We start from the raw sequence: 21,789 nt of genomic DNA on the forward strand, positions 1-21,789 counted from the left end.
ACTAGCAACAAACAACAAAATCACACAATTACACTCCTTGCATCAAATACATAATTGTTTGACAGGTTCCCACTTGTAGAACATTAAAATTAAGCTTATAAAACTTAAAAATAAAAGTACTAATTTAGATGGGGTTTTGAGTCACATATTAAAGGCATAGTTCAGCCAAAAAATTAAATTGACATACATTCGAGTTGTGATTAATCTGTATCAATTGCTTTGTTCTGAACACAAAGAAAAATATTTGTAAGAATGCTTTATAACCAAAGCATTGTAATCTTTCCTGGTGGCCATGAACTGTTTGGTTACAAGCATTCGTCCAAATATCTCTGTCTTCAACCAAACAACTATAGAGTGAATAATTCATGACAGAATTTTCATTTTCACGTGAACTATCCCTTTAAGGAGCTGCTGAGACAAATCTCAAACCCAGATTTCCACCTGACCAATGTCCTTACTCTGTGGATTTGACTGGTACATTAATTGGCATCTTTATTTTGTATTCAATTTGCAACTAAAATTCCTTCACACAGCACATAATTCTGTGCTCTTTAACCTAACAATGCCAATAATTAACCATCTTCTCTAAGCACTTTATTATCCGGTTATAAACTCTTCTTTCTTTTATCAACGTTTAGAGTCCATAGTCTTTTTTTTCTATTCTGATCAAGCAGCATTACCTCATCCATTTCTGTGCTATTCCAGTAATTAAGACCTAAATGTCACATGCACTGGTTTATTCGAAACACACATTTGAGGAGAAAAAAAGCAAATAAGCAGACTGGTGTTATATTAATATATTAATAAAAATATGTTATTCACAATAGGTTTTGTGTGATGTGGACTGTTCTAGAATAACAGTCAATAATAAAGTTACTTGCTCCACCTAGTGGTTACTTGCTTTTATATTTAAAGACACAAGTTCTGAAATAAATGTCTCAATTGTGCTTCATTTAACAAATGAAGTCCAGTTGGAATATTGCTTTAACTTATTTGATATATGAATGTATTGTTTTGCGATTGTGAGAGAACACAAAATGGGGTCCTGAGCTAATCTATGTGTAAGTCCATAGGTGTCCAGGATGTTGAATTTGAGGGGCAGGGCCAAACTGATGTTAAATATTGACAGCGAGTGTAATTATTAACTAAGCTTCAACTTCAGATCACTTTTAAACTGGCCTCCCTCGGCCTGACATTGCATTGCTGACTGACGAACACCTCTCACCATATGCCTCTCTCTTTGTGCTGCTACTCTTTTTTACTAGCTGAGTTTCTTTAGTTATGCTTTAGTATTAATCTTTATTTCATTTTGATTTCTCTTCAATTATACATCAGACTCAAAAAACCTCGGCTCTTGTGATGGAGAACAGTGACAGTAAGTGACTTTTGAACAAAAATTAAGTTGTCTGTATATTTGTAAAGACCAAGAATGCATGTAGTGTAAATATTAGGAGTTTTTAATAATTGTTTGTATTAAATTTAACTGCTCTGGGAGAAAAACTTGCTAATCCATGTGAGAATTTACAATGCTATGGTCTTGTATGTAAAAGGCTAGATAAATATTCTAATGTAAATACACCTGCATTGTCTATTGAGGTCAAAAGATCTAAATGCTTTTTAAGAGGACATCAAAAGACTTCAGTTACAAAAGGCTTGTGTTCAGGCATCAAATGCTATTTTCTAAAAACTTAAAAATCCATGTACAAGCCTTTACACAACATTTTAAATAATTATCACACTTGCTGTTTAATAGAAAAAGAGAATAGTGCATTGCCGTCATGTCTGTCTTGAGGTTTTCTCCCAGCATCATTTGTTTGTAAATCAATCACAGCACAATTTCACATGTCATATTCTTGGTCGCAATATGAAAATGTTTTACAGAGTAGATCTAAATAAATGAATGTATTATTTAGAAAAATATAATGAGGGAAAGACAATCAGGATTTTTCATATAAATGAACCACCTACTCGAGTTCATGTCATTGATTTTTTTTCTCGCCCAGCATAAATGAAGTATACACACTGCTGGGATGCGAAAGATAATGGTGAATACACGAGATGATATCAGGAGGAGATAACACACTGACTTATCCGATGTGTGCCCTGTTTAATTACTTTATTATGCTGTTTTCCAAAGGTAGCATCCAGAGGTTTACAACAAGTCAAAGTCAAAAATATGATATGATATGAACGAAGATATCAAAGGAGAGGAAAGTTATTGAATGTAGGTTGTTTAAAACACATGACTCACATGAAAAAGGAAGCGATGAGTGAAATTAAGACTTGGAGACATAGGCCTAAACATTTTTGAGAGACACACCCTGTTTTTCTGCTGAGCAGCCTCGTGTTGACTGCCGTCATAAAATTGCTGTTATCAAGATCAGTCTTAGCACTTTGGACGAGCTGTTGGCCAATGATGGAGTCTATGGCATGCCATAAAGATGAGAAAGAAACAGGAGGTCAAAGTCATGAGCCATCATAACTCTCACATGTCCTTAATGGAAGTCATCAACACGTGCCCGAAACCTGATCTTACCTGTCTTATTTTGTTTTCATTTCAGGTGATACCCATGTTGCATTTTAGATTAGCTAAAGAACAATTTGTCTGGTTAGCAATGGCTGTTAAACCTGTGACGGTTGTGTTTGAATGAATGAACTTCCTGCAGTTGTCCACAGGAGGCGTAGTTTTACAGATCTGGTGCTGGCTGGGTGTAACAGCAACTCCATGTGGAAAGTTTGTGTCTTCCAGTGGAGCTGCTGTTGCGTGCAGATAGTCACCTTTATCTACCTCTGTTTCTCCTTGAAATAAATACAGTTCTCTTTGTTTTTTACCTCTGCATTTTATCCAGACTAACAAGTGGCTTTAAAAGAGCATAGAAACTAGCAGAAAGCTAGGACACAGGATGATGACCTATGAATTGACAGCCAGTGTTTGCAGACCAGCTGCCTGTCAGTTCTGTAGGCCACTGTCCTGTTTGCCCTGCTAAATACACACGCTGATTCGTTATCCATGAAGAGAATGCAGGACACTTGCTTGTACAAATCATATGTGTATAATGAACTATATAATTGGGCTAAGAAATGTAGACACAAACATGCAACGGTTATATAGGAAATATATACATATGGTTATGATTTGTGGGTTTCTTTGCATGCTTCTGTTGTATATATTGATGAATGTGATTTTGGTTGAACATTAAATTATTTTAAAATAAATTTTCTCAGTTGCTGACTATTTAATGTGACTTTTCTCAGCATACAAAACTCACAAATGTAATTACAATGTTATTCAATAGTGGGGTCACACCAATAATGTCATACAGTATGTTGTTATGACGTTGTTCCTGTTTGTTGGTGAATTTTAAAATACAAAATTTAAATTGATTTGAGTATTTTTTCATCTGGCAATAGCCTTTAAAAATGTCAAGTGTAATGTCTCAGTATTTAAAGTGTTAAGAATTTGCATTTCTTTTTAGTTTTGGTAAGTATGGCCCCGGTTTCACAGACAAGGCTTAAGACTAGTCCCAGACAAAAAATAATGTGTGACCTGTCTTAACTCAATAAAACTTGCCAAGAAACGTCTTCAAATATATCAGTGCCATTATTTGGTCTCGTCTCAACCAGTAATATATATTATTCATTATTCAATAGGCATTTTTATAAAAGCGACATAAATATCTTAATTCGACCAAAGCATAGTCCTGATTTAAGGAAAGCGGGCCTATATCTCAGATTTTGTTCTATTATTTCAGATTTGTGTTCTTAAATCTAGTGAACAGACTTACTCTTCCTGAAAATCTAATATTCTAAAAACACCATTCACTTAAACAACTGTATCAGTAATTCATATTCTTATTCTAATTCTTATTTCAATACATCATTGACCCCATGAACATTACAAAAAGTGAGATAAAAGAGTGATCTCATCTGCATCGTCGCTTAAATACAAAACCTTCCAATACCCACACACTTGTTCCAAAGCCAGTATCCAGCAAATATCAAAATGGTTTTACTTTCAGTTTTGTTTAGATTAAGGCTGTGTTTACAGGAATCTGTCCAGTGTTACCGGAATAAACTGACAGTCACTGAATATTAAATTCTAGTAATTTAGGATGGACTCCAATGACTATAAATAAGAGTATGACTGGCAACTACAGTACATCCTATTCCAGCCAGACAACAAAGGACAATTCTTTAACTACTGCCTGCATCCTTGTAGTTTGGATGGACTTCAAAAAAGGTGTTTATGACATGTAATATTTAAATGTGTTTAATAAACACTTTCGTAACAACACACTTTGGCATATACATCCCTCCCAGAGGAAAGTTTGCTCACAGTTGGTTCCCTGAGGATTTTTTCCCACCACTAGCTGGGAACACTAAAGCATGATATTCTGTAAAGATCCTTTATAACAACATGTGTTGTGAAAAACACTATATCCAATTAGAAAACAGTACATGTGAGCTGTGCAATTGTAAGGTTATTTGTTCGTCTAAAAGAAAATGATTTCATCATTTTACGAAAACATTTTCACTTTCATAATAGTGACAGCTGGTGAATGGAAGCCGTTCTATGGGAACTCCCTACAATCCATAGAGAATATAAAATACACTTCAAAAGTAACTTTCATTTTCACTCTTTCATAAGTAGTATCTTTGTCTGGAAGATGCGTAACACTGCCGCATCTTACAAACATAGTGGGTGATAAGTGTAGGATGACTATATGACGTTGTTAAACTTGGCACAGATTCACACAAACAACTGTTTCCCTATTTTACATCATAAGTCAGGACAAATAAAGCAGTCAGTTAAATGTTCAAAGACAGGGTTTATGAAGTTCTTTTGTTGTATAAACTCAGTGTTGGGTAAGTTACTCTGAAAAAGTATTTAATTACTAGTTACTCATTACATATTCAATAGTGTAATTAGATTACTGTCCAAATTACTCTGTCCAAAAAGTATTTAGTTACTCATTACTAATTACTTTCTATATCCTACATCAACCTTGATTAGTTAAGGATAGACATGAAACGGCTTATTGAATTCATTCAAATAAATAATATTATTAACTGACCAAAGTATTACAAATGTGAGAATTATACATTAAAGCACAGATTTTAAAGACTTTGAATTTTGATGTCAATTACACTATTGAACACACATATATTTCATAAAGTATTTAGTTTAATTACATCAAAAGTAACTGTAATTAAATTACAGAAAACATACGAGTAATCCCTTACTTTACTTTTTTAAGGGAAAAGTAATTAAATTACAGTAACTAATTACTTAGTAACTAGTTACACCCAACACTGTATAAACTATACTTTACCCTACTAAATTATATTAAAGCAATAAGCCCCAAGAAGCCGTGGGTTAAAGTGCATTTTATAACAGCTAAGGGGCGTTGCTAGGTACGAGTGCCTAAACCCCCTAGCTGTTACAAAATGCACTGTAACCCACGGCTTCGCGGGGGTTATTGCTCTTATAAAACAGTTACTCCATATGCTTAGCAAGGTTTCATTAAATAAAGTAAATAAAAAGATATTTAGGCTATGTGGTGCGGTCAGTCGTTATATATCGGGGTATTTTATAACGGCTTAGCACTCCGCTCAGCCAATCAGAATCAAGGACCAGAACTGGCAGTTTTATAATAAATAATAACAAACATTATAAAACCGCCAGTTCTGGTCCTTGATTCTGATTGGCTGAGCGGAGTTCTAAGCCGTTATAAAATACTCCGCTTCGCGTCGTGCCTAACAACGCCCCTTAGCTGTTTTAAAATGCACTGTAACCCACGGCTTCGCGGGGGTTATTGCTTTATTATAACCAATAATAATAAATATTATAACCCTGTTGAGAAAAAACAATTCCATCAGTAAGATACACATGTGTAAAATAAGGCAGAAGTTCCCTATCCAGTCATTTAGGGTCTCTAAATTATATAATCATTCGTTAATTCATTTATACTCTTTTCATTATTTCCAAATTTCCAAAAGCATTTTTGACATAAACTATTCACAGAACTCCATGGGAGGGGTCCGGCTCTTATTTTGGAAGTCCCCCAGAGTTCCGGTCAATAGGAATGTATTAAAATGTAGTGGGACAGCGTGAGCTCATACATGAATGCGCAGAGGGCTCGTGTTGTGGGAGGATACGATGCTTGCTGACTTTCCAGCGAATATCCAGAATAAATAAAAGTCTGCTGCAAGATCGCAACCGAGGACTCAACTACCTTCAGTCTGATTTACAGGGAAAAAAACAGTCTGGAGAAAATAATTAACAGTAAAACAGATTAGCCAACAGAACAGCTGACAGCTCGGGACCAACCCACCACCACTACCACGCTGGCAATCTGTTGTGCCTCGGACTGTTTGGATTGAACCATTTAACACCTTACAACTTTAAAAGTAATCGTCTTTTAAAGGGCTGTCAACGTGTTTTCTCTTAACATAATAAGTTAAGTTCGCACATAATTTTGCAACATGTTCAGCTGGGCGAACAAGGACGGGAAGAAAAAGGACCCCGAACTACTTCAGAATGTTTCTGAGGGGCTGAGACGACTTTACAAAACCAAATTATTCCCGTTGGAAGACACGTACCGCTTCCACGACTTTCATTCTCCGGCTCTGGAAGACGCCGACTTCGATAACAAACCAATGATACTTTTAGTGGGACAGTATTCCACGGGAAAAACCACTTTTATTCGTCATCTCATGGAGCAGGATTTCCCCGGAATGCGCATAGGCCCCGAACCGACCACCGACTCATTCATTGCGGTGATGCACGGGGAACAAGAGGGGCTCATTCCGGGAAACGCTTTAGTGGTTGACCCCAAGAAACCTTTCCGAAAACTCAATTCCTTCGGAAACGCCTTTCTGAACAGGTAAGATCCTCATCCACATTTGTCACGATCATTTGTGCAGTTTATGCACTTTCAATAATAAAAATGAAGGATAAATCCAACAATTTTTTAATTAAATTAATTATTAATATTTCACCGGTTGTTTTAGTCGTTTTAAGAGTATGTTTCAAACGAACGAATTATTTTAACAATATTTAAACATATTGAGAATAAGATTTAAAGCTGTCCATCTGAACGAACCCACTGCACCACACTGAATGCATGGAGCTTTGACATTGGTTGATCTGAAATATTACCAGATTCTTCCAGTTAGATCACCAATAAAGTGTTAAAAGTATATTGCTGTGATCTGTGTAATTTTAAGTTATGTATTTCATGCTTTTACAGCTCTTGAACTTTTACTATTCAGTCACAAACATTTATTGGCGACCACATCAGCCTTTTCACATATTTTGTATGCACACATCTTTCTCATTAATCGTTGGTTTCCTCTTCTAAGAAGAATGTCAGCTGACACTGATTTTGACAGCTGCTGGGGCCTTCAAGGGGTCATTTTTTTTAACAAGCTCTTAAAGGGAACGGGGCCCTACATAAGGAAAGACGTAAAGAAACAGGAGTTGGAGTTTAACATGGTGTATCAGATCAATTCACAGTCACCTTCAAAACATGTCACACATGACACGTCCACGTTAAATCGACTGTTGTTAAGATTAATTAATTTGGGAGAGGTGGGCGTAGTTTCTCTCAAGGTCTAGTACTACACATTTCTTTTTGAATTGTGCTGGTTGGAGTCCCCGTGTGGGACATCCTCAATGAAGCATGCTTAATGCTGGTCAATGCTTGGCTGGGGGATTGTGTTATGCACAGATCGTATTTACACCCCGACAGGCCCGGGCTGGCAGAAAATGTTTTATTCTAAGAAAATGTCCTTGAATTTGAAATCTTTTATTGAATGTTCAAATGAATAGATTCAACTTGGGGAGGAGTTCCAGTCCTCCCTCTTTGTATTCACCTTGATGGCGTGTGTTGTCTGAGGTCAAATCGGGGTTTCTTTGAGTTCGTTTGTGTTTTCTACTTTGTAATCGGTAAACAATTTATGTAGTTTGTGCATACTTTTAGGCAGTTCCAAACATGCATGACTTTTTCAGTGAAAGAGAAAAAAGAATACCACAAATCAATTTTCCATATATTTAAGGAAGGCACAAGATAATGACAGAATTTGGCTACACTTCCAGATTTTGACACTTCTCGGCCTGTGTGACTTATTTTGGATCTTTGCTTGTCAAAAGACAGAAAAAGACTGACTCTGATAATAATTCCCCTTCACTGTGCAGATAATCTTGGGAACTGACTCAGCACTTGCTGAGCCTTCTTTCGTATGGGCTTACACCTAAAAGTGTCCCCTGCGCAGCTCTCTGAGACCTGCTTCCTTTATATTATGCTTATCAAGCATAATAAAAAAATCCTAAGCATTTTCCCTGTGACCTTGTCGTAGAGGTTAAAAGATAGCGTAAAGGTTATTGGCAAAGAACTCGGGTAATATTGTTCGCCGTATTGTGTAACTTGTGGCCACTGGTTTAAGTCTAGATTCTTAGTACACATTAACCCCTTGGTCGTTCCGGTAGATCACAGTTATGTGTTCATGCTCCGCCTTTGTGCTGGAGTTTCTCATTCCATACTACCACGCTGAAACTCGAGTATGTTCTCTTGTACAGTTGCGTTCATCATTTTCCATAGGCTTAGTGTTGAATTTGGCATTGTGAAACTTAATTGCAGACTGACACTCTGTGAGCTTTCCTCGCAAAAGCTTTCAGATATCTGTTCCAAGCTTTCACAGTGTTTGTGCAAAGCCCTATGGAATTTAAACACTACTAAGATTCATTTACAGTCGGTTATCAGTTGGTAGCGATCTTTGATGTTACGGAACATGCACTGTTAGTCCCAGTCATTTGGGTTTGTGCTTATAAGACATTTCCAAGTCTTCCCAAGATATCCATATAGTCCTGTAAGCTGATGGTTTTTGAAATATTTCTTTAATAAACTACATAGAAAAACATAGTCTGAAAATTATATTGGCAGGTGGAACGGTGGTTGAATTTAAAGTTTAACTTATCATGGGGATCATATTATTTTGTGACTTCCACAATGTAAGCTAATAAGTTACTCTTTATAAGGACTCTATCTGTACTGAATTGGAGGTTTTCCCAAATGAAAAAATATTGTGGTATACCATTACATTTACTTTAGTAAACTGCAGTATATTCCACTATTTCATATTGATCAGTACAATGTGTTAAAGTCACCATGAAATCAAAAATGACGTTCTTATTTTTTACTGCACTAGAATACTGTAGTGTTTATTGTAAATGAATTATCCGTATATGACCTTCTTTTTATGCCCTCGTAACCTTTAATCAAAAACATTAATCTTAAAACGGCATCTCTTCATGATGTATGTCTCAGCAGCACAAAGGGTGGGCCTATTATGACTGTCGAATGATTAGGCTTCTCATCTTTAAACAAGGACGAGGCAAAGGGGAATTGACAAGTCCCGCCCTACATGTCTCATTCCAGAACCCATTTCAGTCGGATCTGTACATCACAATAAAGAAGAAAAGGCTATATGACCTTCCTTTTCGTGCTAAGTTTAATGTATAGGCTAACTTACTAGTGAATTGATTTACTGTAGTAAATACAGGAGTATACTTCAATATTTACCATGGGAAGGTTAAAAAATGCTATATTGTCTAACTCAATCTGTGGTACTTGAAGAGACCCCTGGTGGTACGTGCGACGACAGGAACTTAAAAACAATATATTTTAATTTGCATCTCGTGTCTTAAATACAATTCCAAATGTTTAATACATGATATCAATTTTAATATAGTTGTATAAATTATTGTTTATTTATCACTGGTCCTTGACGTAACTCAGGCGCCAGACAGGCAGCTCAAACACAGAGCGGGAGAAGACAGGCGCTTCTGCATCTTTTACTCTCTCTCTTCCGATGAGCTAGTTGTGTAAATTAAGCTTCTTATGTATTTCTGCAATTGAACCGCAAAAAATTTAACCGCGTGTAAAAATGTTTTTATTGCTGTAAAGCACTAATTTAATACACCTTTGCATCTACTCGAGGTTAAATCAATGAAACACATGTTGCAGGCTTTGAAAAGAGTCGCTGCAGTTAAGGGTGAGTCTCTACGTATACTTATTTATCTTCTGTCTTAAATATTCTTTCCACATTGTTTGTCTTTAATATAGGGTTTTAGTCTTTCTGCCAGTCCCCACAAAGTTAATAAATCCTCCATATAAGTAATTCACAGAGCCCTGTTTACAGTGCACCGAAGTGCTGTGTCCACAATAAGTACTAACTTGAAAAACATGTTCTTTAGTTTGAAAACAGCCTGTAAATAAAACAAGTTTTTTATTATTAACAATACAATAGAATTGAAGGACCATGTGTAAAGATAAAGATTCACAGTTCTATCATTCATTTAAGTGTTTATTCATGTGATTTTTCTATGCTGGTCATTGGGTGATACTTGGAACAGCTAATTTTTTTAAAGGTGCTTTTGAGAAAGTTTGAGAACCACTGGTATAGACATTTAACTGCGGTTTATTGTAGAAAGTATTTCTTCATTTGGGCGACTGAAGTCTAGTGTGTACTCTGGTGTCTATCTGCATTGTTGACATGTTGTTTAACGGGGAACTCCGACCAAAAATGAAGATTCTACCATTAATTACTCACCCTCAAGAACATCCATGAACCTCTGTTTTTTCCCCCCGCATATTTATGTAGTTTTAGAAGTTTTGAAGCTTTCTGACTACACAGGCTTTATGTCAGAACACACATGCATCGAGCGATGTTGACACCGGATGAACTGTCGTTGTCTCTCGGGAACGGGTGCTGGAAACTAACAGTCAAATCAGGAAGTGTTGGAAAATAGTCGTTTTGTTTGTTTGCGCAGAAAAAGTATCCTCGTCGCATTATAATCATTTAAACTGAACTACCGGAGTCGCATGGAAAATTTTAAGATGTCTTTACGCATATTCAGCGCTTTGAAGATAGGTTGTGTTGCAATCTGAGGAGGGGTCAGAAAGCTTCTAACACTACCTTAGTTTGCATGTTTGGGGAAATGGAGGTTCTACAAATGTTAAACTACTTGAGGGCGAGAATTTTCATTTTAAGTGTAAGAATAACCAACTGACATATGTGGCCCTTCCGTGTGGCCTAACCTTTAATCCCACCTTTAATATGGATGGCTTTGTATCCACATGGTCCAATTTCTGAAACCAATGCTGTTGAAATGACTATTTACTTCATTTATCATGGACACAAATATTTTGAAGTCAGAGTTAAAATATCTAGTTGGTTAAACAGACTAGTCATACTTTACATAAACCCTTCCAAATATTAGGCCTATTTGAATGGGCAAGACATTAAAGAACAATAGTCGGGGAGTGTGTCTGCAGGCGTAATGTATAGTCAGTGGAGGGGTTTATTTTACATTGACGCATTTAGTAGATGCTGTTAGCTTAACCGACTTTCAGGGCTGTTCATATATTTATTTATTTTTTCTGTATATTTTAGTTTGTCAGTAGTACAGCTAAATAAGCAACATAAATTGTCTGGATGAGTGTCCGTCAGTTAGACATTGCTTCTATGATCATTTTGGTCTTTAAATGGCAGAATTAAAACAGAATATTCCAGATAGCTGTGCAACAAATGTCCTGAAGGCAAAATACACAGTCTTAGTCAAATGGAAGTGTGACGGATAGTGAGTGGAACGCATGCAGAAGGGAAATAATCGTCAGGAGTGAAGATAGCAGCACTGAGAGAAAAAAGTGATGGATCTGGTTCTGGAAAACCGATAGGGGAGTAAGAAAAATATGCAGGGGGAACGTTCTAGTTGGAGCTTGAAGATTGAATGACTAAAATGTGCTGGAATGCTAAAAAACAGGGATACCATGACTGTAGGGTTGGCACATAAATGAAAAACATACAGAAACATAAAAAGCACGGATTGTTTCACTGAAGAGCTGAGGTAAGAGCTGGGATGATAAGATTTAGCTTATAAGAAGGGAATTCCTTTGCATTAAAAACATCAATCATAAGACATAAATCATATTAGACATGGGGAGGTATGAGATTTTGACAGTATGGTAACGTTAAGCCAAACTATCACGGTATGGCGGTATAACGGTTGCAGGTTTAAAATGTGTTATTTTAAAAATCATTGAAAACAATAGATTTGATTTTTAAGCAACACAAAATATTTGCAACAGTAGTACACAATGAACCGTATGTCAGGTTAAATCAGTGCTTCCCAAAATTTTGAAAGCATGGCATCCCTTTCTGGTCTTCTTTTAAATGCATTTCCAGTAATTAAACTTGCATGGATTCATCCATACATATATATACATAAATAAAGAAAGGTGATGAGCAAACAACTAATTAAGCTGAAACAAAATATGATGCATTCCAGCTCAAAATAACAGAAACTTTGAATGGTTTTAAAACCGTGGCTTTTCCACATTTCTTTATACCTTGAAACCAGTATTCGGCCAATTCCTGAATCATGTGTGTTTAACATTGATTACATTGATTGTGTTTTACTGATAGTGTGTATCTAAATGAAATGTCTGATTCTCTCTGTCAGGTTTGTATGTGCTCAGATGCCAAATCCAGTGCTGGAGAGCATCAGCATCATAGACACTCCTGGTATTCTGGCCGGAGAGAAGCAGAGAATCAGCCGAGGTTGGTGTTTGTATTGCGGTCTTTATTCCCTTATGCTTCTTTGTCTTAGTTTCTTAAACCCCACACCCTCCCCCCACCTTCCCCTTCTTTACCGTCCCCTGACTTCCCTTCCCGTAATTTCCCCCTCATATTCTGTGTCCTATTATTATGACCTCAATTTGCATCGGTAAATGCGTTGTGTTGTGAATTTTTTTGCTTACTTTGCCTACGGTCATTAAACATATGGCTTAAGCAAAAGATTTACAGTATCTGATGCATTACCGTGCTAAGAGGGAAGTATTTTTAGTTTCCCTGTTTACATTATAGCACAACAAACTCATGCACCTTCCATAGGCTCTTTTCCTGTAGGAAGGAAGGGAAGTTGAAAAGCTAATATGTTTTTTGTGACAATTGGGCTGTCTATTCCCGTCAGACACTATGAATTGTCTGCAATTTATAATTTTGATTCATTCGTGGACACTTACAAATACATACTTATGGTAACCCCTGGATTTAATCATGCAAACATAAAGCAAATAAATAATGAATATCCATTTAATATTCAGTTACACCTTAGTAAGTTTATTTGATTGCTTATTGTCTTAAAAAAGTGCTTTTAGATTTTCTCAAAGTATTTTGGCCAAGGATTACAATGTAGCAAAGTGATGTTTGTTTATTTCAAGTAAATTGTAAGAGCGCATTGTATATGGAGCCAACTGGTGTCACGCTGGATCCCTTCCTGTGCTTGTCTATCTAGTTTTGCATGTGTAAGTGTGTGTGCAGGCATCTTGCCTTTCCCTGAAGACTGTGAATATGTGATCAGATGGTGAGTGGCATCTACAGATAATGGTCTGACAAAGGGGGGGGGCATCGTAGGCCAGGAAACAGACGTTGCTGCGGAACAGACAGGGAACAGTAAAGACATACAAACGATTGGGGTGCCGGAATACAACCTTGTTCAACAATTTGGTTTTGTGTTATTGAGCATGTTTTGTCATACATGCATAGGTGCATGTCAGCACATGTTTTTCTTTTATTTTTGTTTTGAGAGGCTTTCTGGCCTTTTGTACCTGACAAGCAAGAGCACTGTTGTAGTACTGTTGTTTGGACTTGCACCAGTAATACCATGGTACCACAGAGCATAAACTGTGGTATTATATATCATGGTGGGAATGGGAGTGAGTGTTATGAGATATTGATATCTTGTTCACAATGCCATAATACTGTGATTCTTAGATATATTAAATGTAAAGTAGTTACAAATGGTGAAGATCTTCAGTTGATTGCACTAATATTCTTGTTTTGTGTTTTGGTTATATAGAAATGAACTTCGTGGAACCAAAAGCCTTTATTCACAAGTTTGAACTCGCATGTAACACAGTTCAGTGAAAACAATGCATTTACAAGATATACTTTAGACGATTTCGAAGAAAGTTCTTTGTCTGCCACCGTAGTACTTTGAAAGGGAGGGGGGAGGTGTGAAGTGAGCCCTTGGTTGCAATTCGCTACCTCACCGCTAGATGGTGCTAAATTTCACTCAAATTTTCATTTCTTTTAAGTCTTAAAGAAGTTAATTTAACATTTTGATTCAGTTATCAATTCTGTTTGTTGTGTTTCATTTGAACATTCATGTAGTGTTCAATTTTTTAAAGAGAAAGTACTTCAGGACCAGTGTTGTTTAATATAGTAGACCACTTTGTAAAATGTAAGCAGAAGCACTTCCGGTTTTGTTTTTTAATAACTTAATATTATTTTTTAATCTTGAATGAATGAATGATAATGTTAAAGATATTTGTTTAACATTTTAAATCTGTTATAAATATTCTGTTTGTTGAGTTTTGTTCAAATGTTTTTGTAGTGAAACATGAAGTTCTTCTGGACCATCATTGAACCAGTGTTGTTTACCGTCATCTGAAGTGGTCAATAGACCAGTCTTGTAAAATGTTCTATGGTTTATCTTGTACATGATATTATCACTTTTAATGTAGGGGAGTGAACTGTTCAAAATATGCATATGAAAATTAGTCCTACAAGAAATGCTCCCATGAGGGAGTACAGACAAAGTGTTGTAGAACCCTCAAATTCCATATTGTACATATCCCTCTTACTTGTTTATTATTTAGGTTGGCTTCCAAAGGGACCGCACCCTGTGAGCAACTCTTCCCCCCAGAGCTTGGCAGTGCCTAAAGCGGGTTTAAAAACATCATTAGTGAATGACAAAACACTGTATTCCAGGGATAATATATGCGTATGAAAGCATGTGTGAAATAACACATGCTGACAAAGTATGCAAGATACATCCTTTGTACTTCACACAGAAATTACACACAGGGTGTGAGAGTCACAAGGTCTTGGACTCATTACAAGAGCGAGATGGTGGTAGCCACCCTTTGCCCTCTTTCAAGTTCGGGGGCAGAATGAGAGCCATAAAGATTGAAAGTGAAGATGGTGAAGGCTTACAAGGCGTGGCAGCTAATTCTTATAACACAGATAATGGGCACGTATTAGATGCCACTAGGTGCAATCGGTTTGGGGTTTGAAGTTAGTATTTCCTATTGTACAAATTGTCTCATAAAAGTATTCGCTGAGATGGCTAGCGTGTTTCTTCACAGGTTGAGTTTATTTAAAGATTCAGACTCTATTGTGTTCAAAACTTCCTCTTTTATAATGTTACAGTAATTGTACGATGGTGGAGGGAAATGTGAGGAAAGCCCTGCTAGTGTCATTATCCGAACATGGAAAATGTGAGCGTTCGCTCCCATGTCAAGTACATAGGGAGAATGTTGAATTGGCAGCATAACACACAGTCATAGACGGAAGGAAAGTGTGTGTCATATTCAGGGCATAGTCTGGAGTTTGGCACATAGCCAATAATATCAGACTAAAGTCAAGAGGATGCCGTGTGTGATAACTTCAAAAGCAAGTTTGATAGGAAATCTGTGTCCGTCCTGAAAAATGATGGGAGTGAAGTGAGTTATGCACCTTTTCTAAAAAAACACGGATAGGAATGACTACTATTTTGAGATGTAGCCATAGTCACGCTGTTGTTTTGCAAGCGGACAAGCATGCGTGCTATTTTAATTCGATCCATTACTCTCGCCTTATTTTGTTCGTCGAGTAGTTTTATTATGCTCTTTGTCTTATACTATCTCCTCCCACTTCATTCTTCACAACAATGTGGTCTCCATATTGTGGTTCTAAACCACTGTATACTTTGGAGAACAGATGAAAGAGCCAATCCCAAGTAATGCAATTTAAAATTAACTAGTGCTATTTTATACTGTAGTAGAATTGCTAAAATGCCATTTTACAGCTTGAGGATAAGTGAATGCAAAATTGTATGAAGTCTGTCTTATGTCAAGCTCAGGTGTAGATCTTGTGAGGTTGGTTAATAATCTTCTCTCTGCTGACTTCACAAAAGTCTGCTGACTTCACATCTGTTCTTCTCATCCTGACCTCTGTTAGGCTTTCCATGAACTGCAACATGCTAAATATGAATCCACACGTGCCTTTAAATCATGTTGCCTCAGTCTGTTATAGTCCTAAAACACTGACATGTTTCTCCCTTATAGCACAATTACTGTAGTGTTTTAAGCCGAATAATTTTTTGATTTGCTTATAGGGAAGAGGTTGTAATAAGCAATGTAAACTTCTGTAGTTATTTGGTTAAAAATGTAAATGCAGATTCAAATGCTATTGTGATTCCTTTGTGGGCACTCCCTTTCCATTCAGTGTGCTTTTCAAAAATGTCTCTGTCCTTAACAAAGTCACATACTGAGTGACGTTCCACAGGGCTCCATTCTAGTACCTCTGTTGTTTACTGTACACAGTGTCTGCCCTAATTCTTCATGGCTGACTAGCAGCGTGTCTTGTTTCATCACTGTGCTCATTGAAATCAGATAGTGCTTCTCTGAATACACTTAGGTGGCCTATCACAGCAGTTTTTTTGTCCTGAAATCACATCTGTTGAGGACTGTCGTTGAAGTGGGCTTGATAAAGTAACAAGGCGATGCCAGGTGTCGTATTTTATTATACAAAGTTAATTCTGATACATTGATAATGTGATTCACAGCTATTAACTTAAGTAACTGCTATTGTTAACTGAGATTATTATATCAGATCTGTAGATTGTTTGTTTCTCAGTTTTTTCAACATTGACTTCCAGTGGTACTGGAAAGAGATCATTTCCTTTCATACACAAATGAATGCACACAACATTTCCATTGGAACCCCTCCCACAATTCTTTCTCAGTTGTTGCTGTTAAAATGGTAGCTGAGGGTTATTACTGGAAAATACATTTTTAAAGGCAGAAAAACTCATGTAAATACTTTTTTAGGTAGTCATATCTACTAGATCAGCATTATGGCAGAAAGAGACTACAGTATGATTGCAAAGATCATTGTTGGGTTAATATTTAGCAGGAATCACCACAGTGTTTGTATCATGAAGAGAGTCTGTTTTATCAATGTTGAACATACCCAGACTTTTAAGATCTATTATTTGGAACTTAAAAATACATTTTAAGTATTTAAAGTTAAGAGTAAACCGTAGTACATGTCAGAGAAGTAGACAAAGTTTTCGAAGTAGACAAGAACAAATAACTTTTAACCTGCTTTTTATTGTGTCAAGCAAATCATCTGTTCCCAATCATATGCAAGCTGACGTTTGCTATAAACCATTCACAACTGTTGTCTCAAAAACAGCTGCAGCTTTATTATATTAGCATACAAGTGGACAAAACTACAAACACTAAAGGAGATATCCAAACTTTTTTAATATATGGTTAATTATTTGTATTACGAATAACCTCCGCACGATTATGGTTTGAAAATTCCAGGGTGCAGGGGTTAACTTTTACCAGGACCCTGTGAATTTACACGTATTATGCTTGAAGTATCTCAGAATGGTTCGTTTTTATAGATAATAATAGATTGTGAGTTAATATCTGTTCTGGAGAAGGCAAGCAGATTAGCTTTTGTTTAGATTTTCCTCATACATTTTCCGTCATTAACGACATTTAGATCAACCGTCAGACCAGCATGTAATCAACATGTCTATTTATGGTTGTTAGCAGAATCGGTCTATCTTTGTGTGGGTTGTAAACTTTAAAGCAGATTATGTACAGTGCATACAAAGCTGGCACCCTTGCAGACACCCGTTGTGATTTCCATTTCAGAAAATCAGCATGTTGGTTTTATTTTACCATATATAAAGTTTCTTCAGTGCATCTTTAATTATTAATTTGTTCGTACTAACATACGTTTTCTTATTTAAGTAACCATTCCCCCAAAAATGAAAATTTCCTCACCCTCAAGTTGTTCCAGATCCGTACAAATTTCGTGTTCTGATGAACGGAGAGAAAGATTTTGGAAGAATGCTTGTAGACATACAGTTCTTGGCCACCATTGACTACCATATTAGGAACTATTGCTTTATGTATATTATAATATATATATATATATATATATATATATATGTGTATGTAGGTTAGCAAAGGATAGTTGCTTCTAAAGCAAAAGGCCTGACTTGTTGAAGTCACGCCCATGTTGATTTCAGATCCAGATTTCACATCCTGCTGACTTCGGCATAACACTTGGGAGCTGGGATGCAGCCCTTCCTGTTATCTGGCCTTACAACCGGCCTCCACACTCTCTCTGCATTATCCAAATGTAAATTGATAACTTCTGTCCCAGTAAGCAATGTAGTTGGACATGCTGTGAGCCAACACACCACTGAGATCTTGAGGCAAGCAATTTTATTCTGGCCCTTGTTGAAAAGGATTGTGCATCTTATACACTTTGCTCTATAAACCCTGAATAGCAGATATAATATCTCTACCAAACGTTTTCCATTAACATGCATTGTTCTGCATTCATTTTATATGCCAGCATCCTTCAGGTATTTTTGGCACTTTTGTTACTTTCAATTTACTTATATTTCTCTTTGTTCCCTGCAATTTTTTGTAAACCGTTAGGTAAGAAAATACTAACCCAACGTAGGATCTGTTTTTCGGCAAGAGGACAATTTATTCTGTTTCCTGTTTATCAGTTTAGCTATAGTAAAACCGGAACACAGTATTTTTTTATTGTGCGTGTTGTGTGGATGGATGTATGCATGGTTGTGTGTTAGGATGGAGATGTACAGTGATGTTGGCAAGATTAGGAAGTGCAAGAGTATCATGCTGGTGACTGATGTACTGCCCTTTAGCCCTTCACGGGAAGAGACATTGTCAGGAACACACACATGCTTATTAACTACATTGAGTTCAGTTGATCTAATATCAGGGAAATTACATTTTCTTGCCCCAAAGCTTACCCTCATGGAATATATATGATAAATGACTAAGTGGATTAAACAGTCTTTTGTCTTGTATTATAATTTCATGTCTTATGTCAAACTCACCTGTAACTTACTCTTCCAGGTTATGATTTTGCTGCAGTTCTCGAGTGGTTTGCTGAACGTGTGGACCGCATCATTCTTCTCTTCGATGCGCACAAGCTGGACATCTCCGATGAGTTCTCCCAGGTGATCCGGGCACTGAAGAACCACGAGGACAAGATGCGAGTGGTTCTCAACAAAGCTGACCAGATCGGCACCCAGCAGCTCATGAGGGTTTATGGCGCCCTCATGTGGTCGCTTGGTAAAATCGTCAACACCCCAGAGGTCATCCGAGTGTATATTGGCTCATTCTGGGCTCAGCCGCTCCAGGTTCCGGATAACAGGAAACTGTTCGAGGCAGAGGAGCAGGACCTTTTCCGCGACATGCAAGGACTTCCGCGTAACGCAGCACTGCGCAAGCTGAATGATCTTATCAAACGGGCACGTCTGGCAAAGGTAGAAAATGAAGACTTTTGTAATTGTAGTCTCATTTAAAAGTGTTGTTGACCATTTTTAAGTGTTGCATATGCAATGGTATAATAATAATAATGCATATTTAAAATAATGTTAAAAGTTTTGCAGGCATATCTCACATTATGATCCTGGTTTGTTCAATGTAGTGTTTGATGCCCTCATGTGGTCACCTCTGAAAATTGTCAGTTGCTGTGGTACACATTTGTAATTTCGAGAATACCTTACACAATGACATCATAATTAATACCTGCTATTTAGATTAAAGAATTTTCTTTCTTTCTTCTCTGTCCAGGTCCATGCCTACATCATCAGTGCTTTGAAGAAAGAAATGCCAAATATGTTTGGGAAAGAGAATAAGAAAAAGGAGCTCATCGCTAACCTGGGTGAAATCTATGCAAAGATTGAAAAAGAACATCAGATATCCCCTGGGGATTTCCCTCAATTGTCTAAAATGCAGGTACATGGACAACATTTTATCCAAAGTCATCATTTAGCAAAACAAATTCTTAATAATCAAAAATATTTAAAAAGAAATTGATTTCAAAAACATACAGTCACTTCTTATAAGGTTTGCCTTAATTCCATCTTGTTTTCATCAATAGGAAATCCTTGCTACCCAGGACTTCAGTAAGTTTCAGGTAATGAAGCCTAAGCTACTGGAAGCAGTGGAGGACATGTTGGCCAACGACATTGCCAAACTTATGACCCTCGTTCGCCAGGAGGAGGCTGCCATGCCCAGCCAGTCGGTCCAGGGTGGTGCTTTTGAGGGCACCATGAATGGACCTTTCGGGCACGGCTACGGAGAGGGAGCCGGCGAAGGCATCGACGAGCTGGAGTGGATTGTGATAAAAGACAAACCAACTTATGATGAGATCTTCTACACCCTGTCGCCTATCAACGGGAAGGTCTCAGGTGCTATGGCCAAGAAGGAGATGGTTAAATCCAAGCTGCCTAACACTGTTCTAGGGAAAATCTGGAAGCTTGCTGATGTGGATAATGATGGCTTCCTTGATGATGAGGAGTTCGCCCTGGCTAACCATCTCATCAAGGTTAAACTGGAGGGTCACGAGTTACCTGCTGATCTTCCGGGTCACCTTGTGCCTCCTTCTAAACGTGGACAGTGATCAAATTAAGGGGGAAATTGTATTATTGAGCCAAATCGAAGAGAGGTTGTGTACATGGGTGAAGAGCGGTCTATGAACATAAAAATATATAAACAGAGTTTATGATGTAATTAAACTAAGTGTAAGCTGCGAATAAGAGCCAAACAGCTTTTAACTTGTACATCTCTACAGTTTATTTTCATAACTATGCTCATTTTTTTATCATCTTTCTTATTGTTAGAACAGTTGATATCAACTTAATTGAAATCAAGAATATTAATAAATTAGTTTCTCAAATTCTAATTTAAGCCTGTTTCAGTTTTTACAATGGTATGCTGATAGGAAATTTTCATTATGACCAAAATGTCTGTGTTAAGAAGCTCTTGGAGGTCAAAGAGATTGTTAAAGTTTAACATGAAATTTGTCATTAAATTGTTGCATATCATATTAATGCATTTCTCCTGTACTTTATTTATCAAATTTAAAGTTATGCTGGGAGAAATTGTTTCAGTCTTGTGAATTATATGATGGTCTATGTTGTGCCTATTTTAATCTACAGAATATTTACACAATATGACACAATCCTTACAGTTTAAGTTTGTCTGACTTAATTGTTATTTTCCTCAAGTTTGTCAAAGGATGAGCAGGAATGTGTTTGTAGAATCCATAGTTTATTAACTGTTCATCTAATTGTGTTGTGCGATTAAGTTTGGTTATTATTAAATTACACCTCGGATGCTTTCCTGCCATGGTTCTTATCTTTCATTTAGCTCTGAAATATGTAGGTAACTACAGTCTAATAATATCTGTGTTTTACGAAGTAGTTTGAATTTATACAGATTTTAAGATTGTTTTAACTGTATAGACACATGACAAAAACACGAAGACCGTCAGTTTTTAAAGTACTTTGTTAATTCATGTGTTATGAGTCATGGTTTAAGTGCCTCAACCTGCTAATACAAAAAGCTCTTTACACTCCATCTACGAATGCTTTTCATATGTATATTTTTTGGTCTTGTTTGCAATAAAAAGCTTCAAGCCTGAATTTTGTGCTTTTCTGACTGAAAGCGTATGTTTATTTTATTCAGCTAAGGCTTTTTATATTATAATAGGGTATGTTTTTTATAAACGCATAAGATTTGTAATCACTGAAATAAAAAGGTTTTGGCACATTATACATCTGATTTATTGCCCCAAATGTAAAGCTAAATTGGGCCTGTGTAAGATCTT

General features: G+C 36.7%; 1 protein-coding gene across 1 annotated transcript; it reads left to right on the top strand.

Annotated features, from left to right (window-relative positions):
* Positions 1-6,089: 6,089 nt before the first annotated feature.
* On the top strand, positions 6,090-21,604 carry ehd1b (EH-domain containing 1b). The gene is made up of 5 exons (XM_056737212.1): positions 6,090-6,887; positions 12,527-12,624; positions 19,026-19,438; positions 19,749-19,913; positions 20,059-21,604. Exons 1-5 carry the CDS (start codon positions 6,487-6,489, stop codon positions 20,578-20,580), a joined length of 1,599 nt encoding a protein of 532 aa, XP_056593190.1. The 5' UTR covers positions 6,090-6,486; the 3' UTR covers positions 20,581-21,604.
* The last annotated feature ends 185 nt before the right edge of the window (positions 21,605-21,789 follow it).

Source organism: Triplophysa dalaica, chromosome 22 (genome assembly GCF_015846415.1).
Source record: "Triplophysa dalaica isolate WHDGS20190420 chromosome 22, ASM1584641v1, whole genome shotgun sequence".
NCBI lineage: Eukaryota > Metazoa > Chordata > Actinopteri > Cypriniformes > Nemacheilidae > Triplophysa > Triplophysa dalaica.